Raw genomic sequence first — 13832 nt, 5'->3', positions numbered from 1 at the left:
AGTTTAAGCATTTTTTTTTTTTTATTTAACTGTAGTGATGGAGAGCTTTGCTCCTTCCTCTTAACCCCCTCCAGCCTGGCTGGTTCCCCAGCACCCAGCGAGGCAGGGCTGAGGGAACTCCTGTGCAGTGCTGGACAAAGCTGGTTCCTTCCACACACAGAATTCCAGCAGTTCTCAAAAGAAAGAACTCAGGCAGGTTTGTAAGTCAGGGCTTGAGGAAGAAATCACAGTGACCCGCTGAGGCTGCCCTGTAAACTCAGACTAAAATCACTGAGCTGGCTACTCTGGCACAGCTCATCCCAACAGCTCCTGCTGCACCCTCGAAAGGGAGCTCTAAATATCCCATTAAGTCTTCAACTTCACAGTAATTTCTGTGCTAATTGGCTGGGGACCCACAAACAGGAAGGATGATGTTACTCCTGAGGAAGAGCTGATTTCCAGTAACTAAACCAGGCTAAATAAATTGACTGCTTGTTTCTGTTGAGACCTTTTGATGAAAATTTTTTCCGCATTTTCATTTTCCTCAAAGCAAATTTCAAACCTGGGGAGGTCTGAACCCAGGGGTGACACTGGCAAGGACTGACTGCTTGTCAATACCAACAAAACTTCCAGGTTTTCCCCAGCCAGCTTAGAGTTGCATGTTCCTTCCTCCTGCTGCCAGTTCAATGGCTCCTGATGGCAAGGGAGCGAATTATGGCTCTATTTGAGCTACAGCTTTTATAATTAACTCTACAGATTGATTTCTGCAGAAATCATTCTTTAACCAGGAATTCCCTACTCCCAGAATGGCCTCTACTCAGATAAACTATTTAAGAGTTTACCTGGCACTCAAGTGCATTAAATTTCAGTTTCATCTTTCAAGCACAGCAATACTTTGAATTATATTTCATACACTGTATTACTGTTTGCTACTGATACCTTGAAGTTTCTGAGACTGTTGTAATTACTGATTGACTTGACTCATTCTGAATCCAGAATCTTCCTGGAAAAATACCATCTGAGCAAAAAAAAAAATCCTCCAAAAACATATAGGGCATATAATGTTGGGTTTAACCTGTATCTTATGCCTAATTCACACACTTGTTCAGCACAGACACCCAAGAGGACTCAAGAAGCAGCTGTGAATCTCATCAGGAATAAACTGCAAAATAAATACATAACTGTCTAAAAAAGGAAATAAAATCTCACTTTGCTGTTTTTGATGTTGAGAATCTTTTAGAGATTGTGGAGAATACCCGAGGTTTGGGGACAAGCTGAGGAAGGCAGCTGAGGAGGAGGATGGAGAGCTGTGCTGCTTGCACTGGCACAAGATGAGTTATTGTTACCAGAAAACACAGATGCCATTTGTAAAACAGCTTAGACAAGTGCCCTTAATTATCTCTCAGGATTCACAACATGTTTAAATACTCTTAGAGCATTAAAGAATCAACCCAAGAGCATGTAATATAATATAAAAGCACTCTTTCAACTGCTATGAACATCTATAGTGTAATTTACTAATCTCTTGGTGATGACCCTGAAATTAAGGCAAGACTTGCAGTGGAGCAGCTAAACCGTAGGCTTCGAAGTCCAGAGATGTGACCTTTGTAAAGCCAAAATCCATCAGTTAAAGCCTTTGTGCATTTATAGATACTCAGAGCTTCCAACGTGTGTTAAATATATTGTCCATAATCCCCCAAGTCAAAGGTTAACAGCTGCACTTTAGGAGATGTGGCTACACTGGTGACTACAGCTGGGTCATTATTTCATGCTGAGTACCATGACGCTTATTTTATCCAGGAGTAGATTTATTTAAATAGGCAGTTAGCTGTTGGAAAAGCAAAGATAGAAGAGTCTGAAATACATACAATTTCAGCAATGGGGAGAGGAAAACACCCCCACAGACTTGGACAACCACCAGAAACATTTAGATTCAAAGAGAACCTAACTTTCTTCAGATGATTATTTTCAAAAGCAGCAGCATTTGTTTGGAACACCCTGCGTTAGACAACCATATTCTGGGAGATAACTAAAAAAAACTTCCATCAGCCTAGTTGGCTCCTTCAGGAAAGAGCAAGCCCTCGTATCAGGGAAGATGGATTTCTAAAAGCTTTTTCTTCCACATGCTTTGTTCCATCTGCAAAACTTGACCTTTGGTTTCAGCAGCCATGCACAGCCCCAGGGTGGGGGCAGAGAACTGCTCAGCCAAAGGCAGGAGTGAGAGCACACAGAGTCACCCTGGGATGCCCAAAGGCCTCCTTTAGGATTCAGTGCTTTATGTTCAGGGCCTTGTCCTCAGCTGCTTAACAGTTACCTGCAGGTCATACAAAAGGTAAAATAGTCCTGCTCCTCATACTGCCTTCACCTATTCCCTCCAAATCCCCTCCTGCTGGAGTGGGTACAGATGAGCATCTCTCTACCTTTTGACTGGTTTTAAAAAAGACCAATACAGGTGGGAAAACCTGGGGAAATTCCAAGTAATCCTGAGACAATACCCTTCACTTTCACAAAATGCCATTTTTCCAGTTTTTCTGAGTACATATTTTCTGTTAGTTCCTCCTTACCAACAACAGCTTATTTGGATGTTTTAGATCTGAATTTCCTGTTGCTTTAAAAAATGTAAATTACAAGAATCAACAGCACCCTGCAGTCTTCAGGGGTTCATCCAAGTATCTAGTAGTTGACATTTAAAACTCCAGGCTGTCAAAAAGGAAGAGGATAGTCTAGTGCTTATATAAACTTAATTTCCTTGTTTCCATTAAAAAGTTATTAATTAAAAGGTAGTCTCAGCCAGGCTCACACTGTTCACACACAGCCAACTTCCTCTCATCCTACTCCATCGGGAAGTTTATTTGGCATATTTATATTCTACTCAGGCAAAAATAGTATTTTATAATTCATCTTACAGCACGCCCAGGAGCAGTGCTAGCACGTTCACAAGGCACCTTCCTGCAGCACAGATGTGCACAGGCAACTACTGAAGCTTCCCACATTTACTAACTGCAGGTTACTGGAATGTCCTGGCCAAATGGAATTAGAACTGTGACAGAAAAACGACCATTTCACATCAGTGATTTCTTTGCCATGGATTTTAAAGTTCCTAAGTCTTGACACCTACACTGCATTTCATCCTCTGTGTGTACTAAGGGAAAAAATCAGGTTCTGCAGCAAGTCACAGCCAGCCACCGAGACCAGAGCACACCCTAGGCAGCAGCAGCTGCCCAGCTGGTTGGCATTTGTCTCCTGTTGTGATGCCCTCCCTTACCTGGGGACACAGGGCCTCCAGCTGGCTGGCTGACATGCGAACCAACTTCACACCTTCCTCGTTGTTGGAGATGGAGCAGGCCAAGTTGGCAACCTGTGTCAGAAGGGGAGAAAACAAAAAACATCTGTTAGAGTTGGGGATTATTTCCTTCTGTAGAAAACTTTTGCAGTGACCCAACAGTGACCAGTAACCCATCATGGAACAAAAAGATTCTGCATTCACTCTGTTCTAACCAGTTTTGAAACCACTAATGGCACTTGTTCCTTCTATAGACATAGAACTGTCACACTTTGGATCATGGAATCCCAGAATGGTTTGGGTTGAAGGGGAGCTCAAAGCCCATCCCATTCCACCCCAGCCATGGCAGGGACACCTCCCACTGTCCCAGGCTGCTCCAAGCCCCAGTGTCCAGCCTGGCCTTGGGCACTGCCAGGGATCCAGGGGCAGCCACAGCTGCTCTGGGCACCCTGTGCCAGCCCTGCCCACCCTGCCAGGGAACAATTCCTGCCCAATCTCCCATCCAGCCCTGCCCTCTGGCAGTGGGATGCCATTCCCTGGGTCCTGTCACTCCATTCCTTTGTCTCTCTCCGTGTTTCCTGCAGCTCCTCCAGGCCCTGCAAGGCCACACTGAGCTCACCCCAAAGCTTCTCCTGTGCAGGTGAAGAATCCCAGCTCTCGCAGCCTTTCCTGCCAGCAGAGCTGCTCCATCCCTCTGCTCATCCTGCTGCCTCCTCTGGCCTGGCTCCAGCAGCTCCAGCTCCTTCCTGTGCTAGGCCCCAAAGATGCATACACAGACCTCCAAAATCTGAATAGGATCTCTTGTGATGCTAAAAACTTTACTCCACAACCTTGACCTGCTGCACAGCATCACCCTTAACTAGGTCAGCCTGAAGCAGGGACCTCTGTAAACACCTGCCTTTTAAGAGCATGGAGGATGGGGACAGCGCAGAATTTTTTAGTAATTGAAGATATTCCTCATCCCAGAGCTACTCTCAGGGGAAGGAAGTCTGAAATAAGTTACATTTCTCAGCTGACAGGTGAATGACAAGCATGTTATTCTGAGCCATTTGAACACAGAAAGCTGTAAAAATAGCAGCAAGTGAACTGAGACGAACACCAAGTACTGTCCTTCCAGAGGCTGAGCAACCTGCAAAGCCCCCTGTAAATGTGCCATAAAAGCATCACCAGGATCCAGCAGATGCTCAGTAACACCATTGAAACAGATTTCTCCAGATACTTTTCTCTATAAGCTGGGGAATTTCCATTCTGCCTTTAATTAAACTATTCTTTGCATTCATGTAAGTCATTCTGAAGCAGTATCTGCAGCTCTACCACATGGTTTCCCCCTCCCCAAGCCCTTCCCTCACAGCAGATGTTCCCACACAGAATACATTACTGTCCTGCAAATCATCAGGCGTGTGCCATTACACTTGAACAGCATTTTCATCAATCCCATGATCAATTTGGGGAGCAAAATCAAGTTCCTACTGCAAAGCACACGGCCTCTTCCTCCCTCCAGCTCCAAGCCAAGTTACAGAGGATGGAAGGCAAGAGTGTCAAGTGGAGAGGTGTCTCCAGCACAGAACAAGCAAGAAAACAGATGTGACAGCACATATTTGGAGGAAAACAAACCGAAGTTGAGAGAAAGCCTGTGCAGCATCAACAACACAAAGGAAATCCTGCCAGATCTCAGGAATATTTGTGTCCTGCTCCTAAAGTTTCTCTTCCACTCATGTTTGGATTCAAGTCCTGCACACGCAGGGGTGAATTGCAGGATATGCCCAGTTCTGTGCATAGTGCTGCAGGCAGGGCCCAGCTGAGCCAGGGCTCTGTGCTCCCTCTCTGTGAACAGCTCCAGCTCCTCTGCATGGCACCCCAACAAACAGCTGGCCCTGGAACACCCTCTCACACAGGGGTTGTGTTTGAACATCAGCGAGTTTTCCTGTCCAACTGCCATGCCTTGAATCCCTAGTTCCCAGCGAGTTGCTGGGAAGTACATCATGCTTTTGTTTAGAGGCTCACAAGAATCAAAGGACAATCAGATGCCATGATTTAAAAGTCAAATAAAGATTTTGCTGCTGGTTTAAGCACAGGTCATATTTTTGAGAAACAGCAGTTTGCCAATATTTTTTATGGCCCGTATTTCCCCATCATTCCTGCCTCCACAGGAGCATTACAACCTCTAGCAGCAAGGAGAACACAAAGCTCTATTGAGTAGGGGCAGAATAAAAGCGACATTGAAGCACCACAAGATCAGCCTCTCCGATATCTGGAGATGTTGTGCTGTCTCTCAAGCCAAGTGTGATGAATCAAGCGCACAGAAACCCTGCTCTATCTGAACACAGAGAGGCAAAGAACTTAATAATGGAGTGTCCCCACCGTGGTATAATGAAAATTTGCTTTTTTGCACAGTCATTTTTGAGCAGTCATTTTTTCTTCTGAATACCCAACTGATGGGAATTCTTCTTTAGAAAGCGCCCGACTGGCACTGCCAACCCTCATGAAAGGAGCGTGTGTGCTTCCCTGACTGAGGGTCTTTGGCAGTTTAAGACAATCCAACTGTTGGCTGCCACATCCCATCCCAGGCTGCGCCTCCAGAGCTCAACACTTCATTTCAGCACGCTCCTCCAACAGCCAGCTCTCCGCTCTGGTGGGTGGCTTCTCTGCCAGACCAGCACACAAACTTCCCAGCAAACTCTCTGCTGAACATCACAGTGAGGCAGAGACATGGCAGCAGCTGAGATGACTTCAGAGTGCTGCAGACAGGGCTGTAAGTTCACAGCAGTGCAGCATTTACTGCACCCATGGGAAGGCTCTGGCAAACTACTGGAAAACACTCACAAGCCTCTTAAAATTTGGAATTTAAGAAGACCTGTGTCTACTAATTAATCAAGTTGTAAATGACATAACAATGAGGTATTTTAAACTGTCAGTAATTATCAGATGGTCTCTAACATGAATTCTGAAATTGCATTTACCAGCTGAGGTGGATGGCTGCAGGATCAAGAAATTTAATTTTAAAAGTACCTGAAAGGAGTCATCTTCAATAATTCCTGGGTGATCTGACAACTTCAAACTCCCTCTCCCTTCAGAGGATAGAGTACTGCTGGCCAGTTATTTGGCACATACCCATAATACACTGGATTTTGCAGCTGAGATGAAGATCAACTCCTTCAAAGCCGACAGAGTGCTTGGAAATCATACATTTCCAAAACTTCTAAATTAAATAATGCACCTCAAGGGAACAAAAATTTCCTTTAAATCAAATGTGAATTAAATAGTTTCTCCCTGTCTCCAACAAAGCAGCTGACTGACATAGTAAGTGGTCAGACTTGATTTAGAAAGAAGAACACTTGTGCTTGAGAGCAAAATAGCAATTGAATTCCCGCTGCATTTGTTCATTCTTACCATTCAATATCATCAAGTCCCTTTACATAAGCACTACTGGCACAGGCATCAAAGGAGACAAAACTACTGCAAATAATGTAATCAGCACAACGAGCAATCTCTTGAAAAAAGTTAAAAATACACTGGGAACGAAGACAGCCCTGAGAGCGTGGCCTGGTGTGGTTCAGACACCTCTCACTGCTGACAGACTGATTTAAAAGTAGAATTCAAGGCCCTCTTAGTTCAGACTCCACAGCCACGGTCCAGAGACAGCTTCTCAGGCCACAAAAGGCAGGGCAGACCCCAAGCAGCTGCTGGTATTTAGAGGAAGGAGCTTAAATTTCCCCCCAGCGACAAATGCAGTGCACAGCCCCAGCCATTCCTAGCAGGGAGCTAACCATGCCAAGCACAACAGCTGGACAGGCTCATCTGGAAAGGGGCTTTCATGCACTGATCAGGTTTTGAAACTCAAATCTCAATGTTTTTAAGGATGACATCAGCACACTGCAAGACGATTTGAGGTGAGTGGCTCTGGTGGCAGCACAATCGGGGAGGTGAATGGCCCTAAATCCAGGCCAGTGACCAGTGGGGCTCCCTGGGCTCAGCCCTGTTTGATGTCTCTATCGGTGACCTGGATGAGGGGATCGAGGGCACCCTCAGCACATGCACAGACAGCACCACGCTGGGCAGGAGGGCAGGTCTGCTGGAGGGCAGGAAGCTCTGCAGAGGGATCTGCACTGGCTGAGACTAATTGTGTGGAGTTCAACCAGGCCAGGTGCTGGCTCCTGCCCTGGGATCACAACAACCCCATGGATGCTCCAGGCTGCGGTGGAGTGGCTGGGAAGTTTCCAGCAGGAAAGACCTTGGGGGTGCTGGTGACAGTGGCTGGACACAAGCCCAGGGGTGCCCAAAGAAGGCAAGAGACCAATGGCCCCACGGCTGTCCCAGCCCTGGGGTGACAGCAGGACCAGGGCAGGGCCTGTCCCCAGGGCTGGCACTGCTGGGACCTCGAGGGCTGTGTCCTGTTCTGGGCCCTCCTGAGAGAGCCCTGGAGGGGCTGGAGCGTGTCCAGGGCAGGGAACGGAGCTGGGGAAGGGGCTGGAGTCCCAGCAGAGGCTGAGGGAGCTGGGAAAGGGGCTCAGCCTGGAGAAAAGGAGGGATATTATTGAAAGTTTCTTCACTGAAAGCTTTGTCAAACTCTGGCAGAGCTGCCCAGAGCAGTGGTGGAGTCACCATTCCTGGAGGGATTTAAAAGCCATGTGGATGAAGCATTTGGTGACAGGGTTTAGTGGTGGCCTTGGCAGTGCTGGGGAAACAGTCAGACTCCAGGGTTTTTCCAACTGGGAGGGCTTTTCTATCTTAAATGATTCCATGGTTCTGTGCCTTTGGAAGAGGCAAAACTTAAGTGGTTCCTTTTGAGAGGCAGATGCTGTCTCAGGGCAAAGGGTCAGCTGGGAATATGTTGTTAGTAAGAAGGTGTAACTCCAATATTAAAAAAAAAAATAAAATTGTACCATCTGTCACAGAACGATTCCATCTCAAATTCTAGTTAACTTTGACTCTTCAGTATTTACTAATATTTAAATCAGGAAAAACTTGACATTTCTAAAGCTGTTCTTTCTACCATTTGTAACAACTTGTGGCAGAGAACCGCCTCCCCTGACAAGACACTGGTTGTACCTTCTCCACATAAAATACAGTTTTTGGGTTTGTTTTTTTTAAACTTGAGATGTGTTCAGATCGTGACTAAGAAGTTAAGTCTTCCAGCAATTAAAAAACTGCAGCAGCCTCAACTACACAAGTTTGGGATCAGTGTTAAGCTTCTAAAATTACGCTATTGAACATAACCCAGCAATGCTAATAACACTGAGGTCATGGGTCTGACTCCCATTCACTTAAAGGCTGGACTTGATGATCTTTGTCCCTTCCAACTCAGAATATTCCGTGTTTCTGTGTAACAATGCTCCAGCTTTGTACTTGTTCCACCTTCTCTTTGCACAGACTCCCTGGCTTAGGCAGAGGGGTTACTTTAGAGAGAACTTTTTATTGAAAGACTGGCCAATTGCTTTTTCAACAAGAAACAAAAGATGCAATAGGAAAAAAAAAAAAAAAAAAAAAAAAAAAAAAAAAAAAAAAAAAAGGAATTGCAATCTCTAACACTCTAAACCTTCCTTTTCCAGGATTTCAAGGGCTGACAATAAATGTGTTAAAGCCTCTGAGTTATGTACCTGGACTGACTTCACAGAATCACCACCCAGGTTTTTCTCCTTGTTTACAGGTCAAGTTTTTAGGACAGCTTCTTCAAACAGTCAGGAAGGCAAAGTCTCCAAAGTGCTGCTGCTGCAACCATCCCAGGCTGGTGCAGCCCACAGAAGGCTCTGCAAGGTGTTTATTGTTGCATAACTGGATGTTGCCAGAGCTGGCCCTGCCACCCAGCATTGCTACAGCCCAGGATTACACATCACTGTGCAGGAGCCAAACACTCACTAATTGAATTCTCAGAGTCTAGGCGCTCTCGTTTGAACCTGGAGTTGTAAAAATAGCATTGCAGAGAGAAATCTTCCAACTGTCTTACGCTGAAAAACTTTTCAGTTTAACATTAAGCAGAATCCTGTCATAACCAAAACCTCTTACACAAAAATAACAAATCCACATCTGTGTGTACACAGATACTTTGGGAATTTCAACGCCACAGAAATGAAGCTTTTCAAAGGTGTTCCTGGCATTTTCATTTCTGATTAAATTTCAAAACTTCAGCCTGCTTGGTCTATTTTTTTTGCTTTACATTTTACAATTTCTCTGGGAATGCAAATTCCAACTTTTAAGCAGCTTTAAAAATCACCCATTTTAAAAGCAAAAAAAGAAGGAATGGACAAGCAGCCATTGAACATTTTCTTCCTAAGGATTTGCTAAAGAAAAGTGTATCTGATATTCCCACGAAATTCAAACAGAGCACAGCTAATTTCTTCCTCCTCCATGGTAAAAAAACCTGTCCCAATTCCCTTCAAGCTGGTCAAAGCTCAGGAAATTAATTTACCTGCAGAAACAACTGTTCTGGCAAAACTGATGGCAACTGAGGACTCTCAGAAGAGATGTGTTGATTATGTAATCCCCATCCTTCTCCAGAAAGGCTTTCCTCATTGACTAAGTCCATACATTTATTTATTCACCTGTACACTACACTCAATATTCAAGATGAATCTGAGCATTTTAACATCCAGCCCTAACAGGTGCTGCACGAGGGAGAAGTGTTACAGCTATAGATGCATTAACTCTAACCCTACAAACCCCTCATTTTGCAGAGGCAAAGCTAACTGGGAATTACACAAAACAGTTCCACTTCTTTAATGCAGAAGGATCAGGGATCAAATCCACTGGGACTGTGCAGAGTTACCGGAGTCATGCTGTCAACTGCTTTGTGATTTTGTATCACTTACGTAGCTGCATGTGGCTGCAGCTCCCCAGAAGGTACCTAGACAAAGCTTGTTGTGAGCAACAGAATCCCAATGTATTAACTGAAAATAGTAAAAGTCTTTAAATAAAACAAGGCACACACAGACAAACTGCAGACGTAGAGCACTGGGGAGAACGAAGGACTACACTGAGTGAACTGCTATTTCCAGAGCCCTGCAGCCTCACGCAAAGATAAGAACAGTTTTCATTCCAAGTCTGGTTATAAACACAAGGAGGTGAAGTTTCAGCTGGCTGGAACAAAACCAGCAAGCAAAAGGTTGGCGTTTTGGACAATGAGGAACAGAGGTCACGTGTTTGTTATTCCAACACACTGGCGAGTGATGGCAAGAGAAAGGGATCAGAGACAGTATCACAGAATCCCAGACTGCTTTGGCTGGGAGGGACCTTAAAGGTCATCCAGTTCCACCCCTGCCATGGCAGGGACACCTCCCACTGTCCCAGGCTGCTCCAAGCCCCAGTGTCCAGCCTGGCCTTGGGCACTGCCAGGGATCCAGGGGCAGCCACAGCTGCTCTGGGCACCCTGTGCCAGCCCTGCCCACCCTGCCAGGGAACAATTCCTGCCCAATCTCCCATCCAGCCCTGCCCTCTGGCAGTGGGAAGCCATTCCCCCCGGCTCTGTCTCTCCATGTTCTTGTATGTAATATAATAGTACAAAAAGAAATGTATGTGCACCTTCTGCTCCCTGCTATATTGAGGCAATCAGTATTTCCATGGGTAACCACCTTTTGCTTGGGATTACATCTTAATACTTCCACATTTCTAGCTGTATCTGTTTAAAATTCTAATTAAGGAATACAGCTTTGCACTTGCCTCTCTGTTCAGAGCTGTCTCCCAATACCTCTCCAGCTCCCTGGTGCCATTCCAGGTACAGCTGTCCTGCAAAAGCTCTGCTCCATACTGGTGAGCTCCTTCCATGCCTTGAGGAAATGTTCTTCCCCAACAGAGCCACCCCTGTGTTGCCAAGGTTTCACAGAGAAGGGAAATTTTTCACACAGCTGGGCAATCCCAGAGTTTGCACCAGGACAAACCAGACTGGGCTCCATTTACTGCACAGCAAGGGCAGCGTGGAGATGACCTCTCTGGCCAGGGGGAAAGGTTTTCAATTAGACAGAAAGAAGAAGTGTTGGAAGGGAATCAATACATCTATAGCATAAACCATACCCACAGCAGGAAAGTGCAGCAATATCTTTATTTCCAGCCTGGTGGATTATCCTTTCCACAGACCTGAGGGAAAGCAGGGCTGCTACAGGAACACCAGTGTGCAGCATGGGCACCATGCCCCTTGTTGATGCAGCTGTGGCAGCAGATGTAACTGCTGGCACAGGAACTATTCCTCCCTCAGACCAACAAGCTAAAGTGTTAGAATGTTGTTATCATCACAAACCACATTAGTTACACAAGCCTGTCTGAGCTACCACGACAGCAATGACACCACTGGTGTGTGATGGGAGAGCTCAGTTTCAGCTGAAACCGTCAGAGCAAACCCTCAGCTGAGATGCTCCTTAGCAACACAAATACCTTTCCTTAAAATAAAAGTGTTCCTAGTAGTGATATCTGGACAGGGCCCAAATAATTATCCTTATCTGAAACGATCTCTGTGTTTATCAAAGTGGAAATGAAGACAGGCTGAGAGAGCTGGGGGTGCTCACCTGCAGTGGAGAAGGCTCCAAGGAGAGCTCAGAGCCCCTTCCAGGCCTCCAGGGGCTCCAGGAGAGCTGGAGAGGGACTGGGGACAAGGGCTGGAGGGACAGGACCCAGGGAATGGCTTCCCAGTGCCAGAGGGCAGGGCTGGATGGGAGATTGGGCAGGAATTGTTCCCTGGCAGGGTGGGCAGGGCTGGCACAGGGTGCCCAGAGCAGCTGTGGCTGCCCCTGGATCCCTGGCAGTGCCCAAGGCCAGGCTGGACACTGGGGCTTGGAGCAGCCTGGGACAGTGGGAGGTGTCCCTGCCATGGCTGGGGGGTTGCAATTGGATGAGCTTTAAGGTCCCTCCCAGTCCAAACCAGTCTGGGATTCTGTGAAATTGTTCTTCTCTCCCTCTCAGTTTGCTCATCACTCAGAACATGCTGCCTTCTGATCTGATTAAAGGCTTCCAACTTGGTGCCTATTATTAGCTGCTTAAACCAGTTTTTGGTGATTCAGACAACTGTTCATGGCAGTGTAACTGTAATTGTCAGTACACTGTGCTCTTCACAAAGACGACAAAACAGTGTCAGTAATGAGCTCCACACAGATTTCAGGCACCTCCTTGATGACATGACATGACTAATAATCCAATATTGCTAATGACTAAGATGATGAAAATCCAGACATGCATCAAGGCTTTTAGCTAAATATCAAGAATTAAAACGTTTATGCCACATCTATAAAAAACCTTTACCCCAAAAGCCACTTAAAAATGCTGTTGGAATTAAGACTTAAATATCTGGAAAATAAAAGGTCTCTATTGCTTTTCAGCTACCTCTGAAGACATCATGTCAACACCACCTAAACCCAACTGTTCTCACACTTCTCGACCTCTTTTACACATTTCCCTTTCCGCAAAAGCTTCTGTTTCTAAAGGAAAAAGGAACAGAGTAAACACAGGACACTTTCTAGTGGAATAAAAAGTACATAAACGTTTTCCAAACCTCCAAATTCTACCCCCTCCACACGGTGCCTTGGCCCAGGTGTGCACCGAGGAAGCCCTTCCCAGTCACACAGCAAGGTGACCGTCCCTGTGGTTATGGCAGAAATGCCTCTCCTCCGCAAGGAGCAGCAAACCACGAGGATTTCCAAAGGGAAAAATTGCCTCTGGACAGCCCAATCACTGCTCAGATTTGTGAGGATTCAAGCCCTTCATCTCTCCCATCAGTTTCACTGTCATGGCCCTGCTCACCCATGTGCACTTACAATGAAATCTGGACAGAAAGATTACCCTCAAGTCTCTTATTCCTCTTCCAACATCATTTTTAAGCTCTACCAGCATCCTACAGACCCTTTCATACATTATTTGGTGTAGCATTAGAAGACTGGCCTCAAAAAAATAACCTTACAAGAACAGCAGTTATCCTATTAAAAGGTCACTTGCCTTTACTTATGTATGATGTATTAAATTTGTATATCCAGTTTTGTTGAAAAATGTAGGAACATTTTTCTGCTGAGGCTTTCCTGCTTTGCTGATTATGAATGTAAGGAAAGCATGTTCTACGAGAAGAATTTAATTTATTTATGAATTAGTTGACTAATAAAATGAACTTACAAGGAAAGTGCATCGGCTGTTGAAGAGTGTCAGATTTTAGGGGGCACATTAGAGTTACACTGGTCATTTATTGGAGACATTAGTTTTAAATTGCTGCCAAGGCTATCTATAGACAAATTACAGAAAACGTGCTTGTGCTTTGGAAGAGACATTTTGCTCATTTTGGTCTCCATTTTAAATGGGAAATAACTCTGTCTCTCTTCTCCAGACCACAGTGCAAGGACATTTCCCTTGTAATACAAAATTATCTCCAAAAGAAAAGCAATAAGACAAACCTGAGTTGGCAGATATTTTTCCCTCTGTAAATGAGAGAACTGGAAAAATAGGTGCTGAGGTACCCTGGTAATGACCCTAATCTGGAAACTGCTGGGTTTTGAGATCTAACACAATTCAGAAAAACACTCCCAGTCAATATGTGAGTTGGGTGCCAGGTGCTTGTCTTGTTCCCCAGGAGCCTCATCCCTACCTGGCAGCACTGAGGGATCCC

General features: G+C 45.5%; 1 protein-coding gene across 2 annotated transcripts in view; it reads right to left on the bottom strand.

The window, feature by feature from the left end:
- Window positions 1–13832, bottom strand: part of CTNNA1 (catenin alpha 1) — a 116318-nt gene that overhangs the window by 28236 nt on the left and 74250 nt on the right. For both annotated transcript variants that reach the window (XM_066328859.1, XM_066328860.1), the window contains exon 10: window positions 3245–3337. In XM_066328859.1, the coding sequence (XP_066184956.1) occupies window positions 3245–3337 (93 nt within the window). The remainder of the gene's footprint in view (window positions 1–3244; window positions 3338–13832) is intronic.

The sequence above is a fragment of the Sylvia atricapilla genome, chromosome 14, assembly GCF_009819655.1.
Source record: "Sylvia atricapilla isolate bSylAtr1 chromosome 14, bSylAtr1.pri, whole genome shotgun sequence".
In the NCBI taxonomy this organism is placed as follows: Eukaryota; Metazoa; Chordata; class Aves; order Passeriformes; family Sylviidae; genus Sylvia; species Sylvia atricapilla.
Note: the sequence above shows the minus strand (reverse complement) of the source record. Positions and strands in the feature narration are given on the sequence as shown.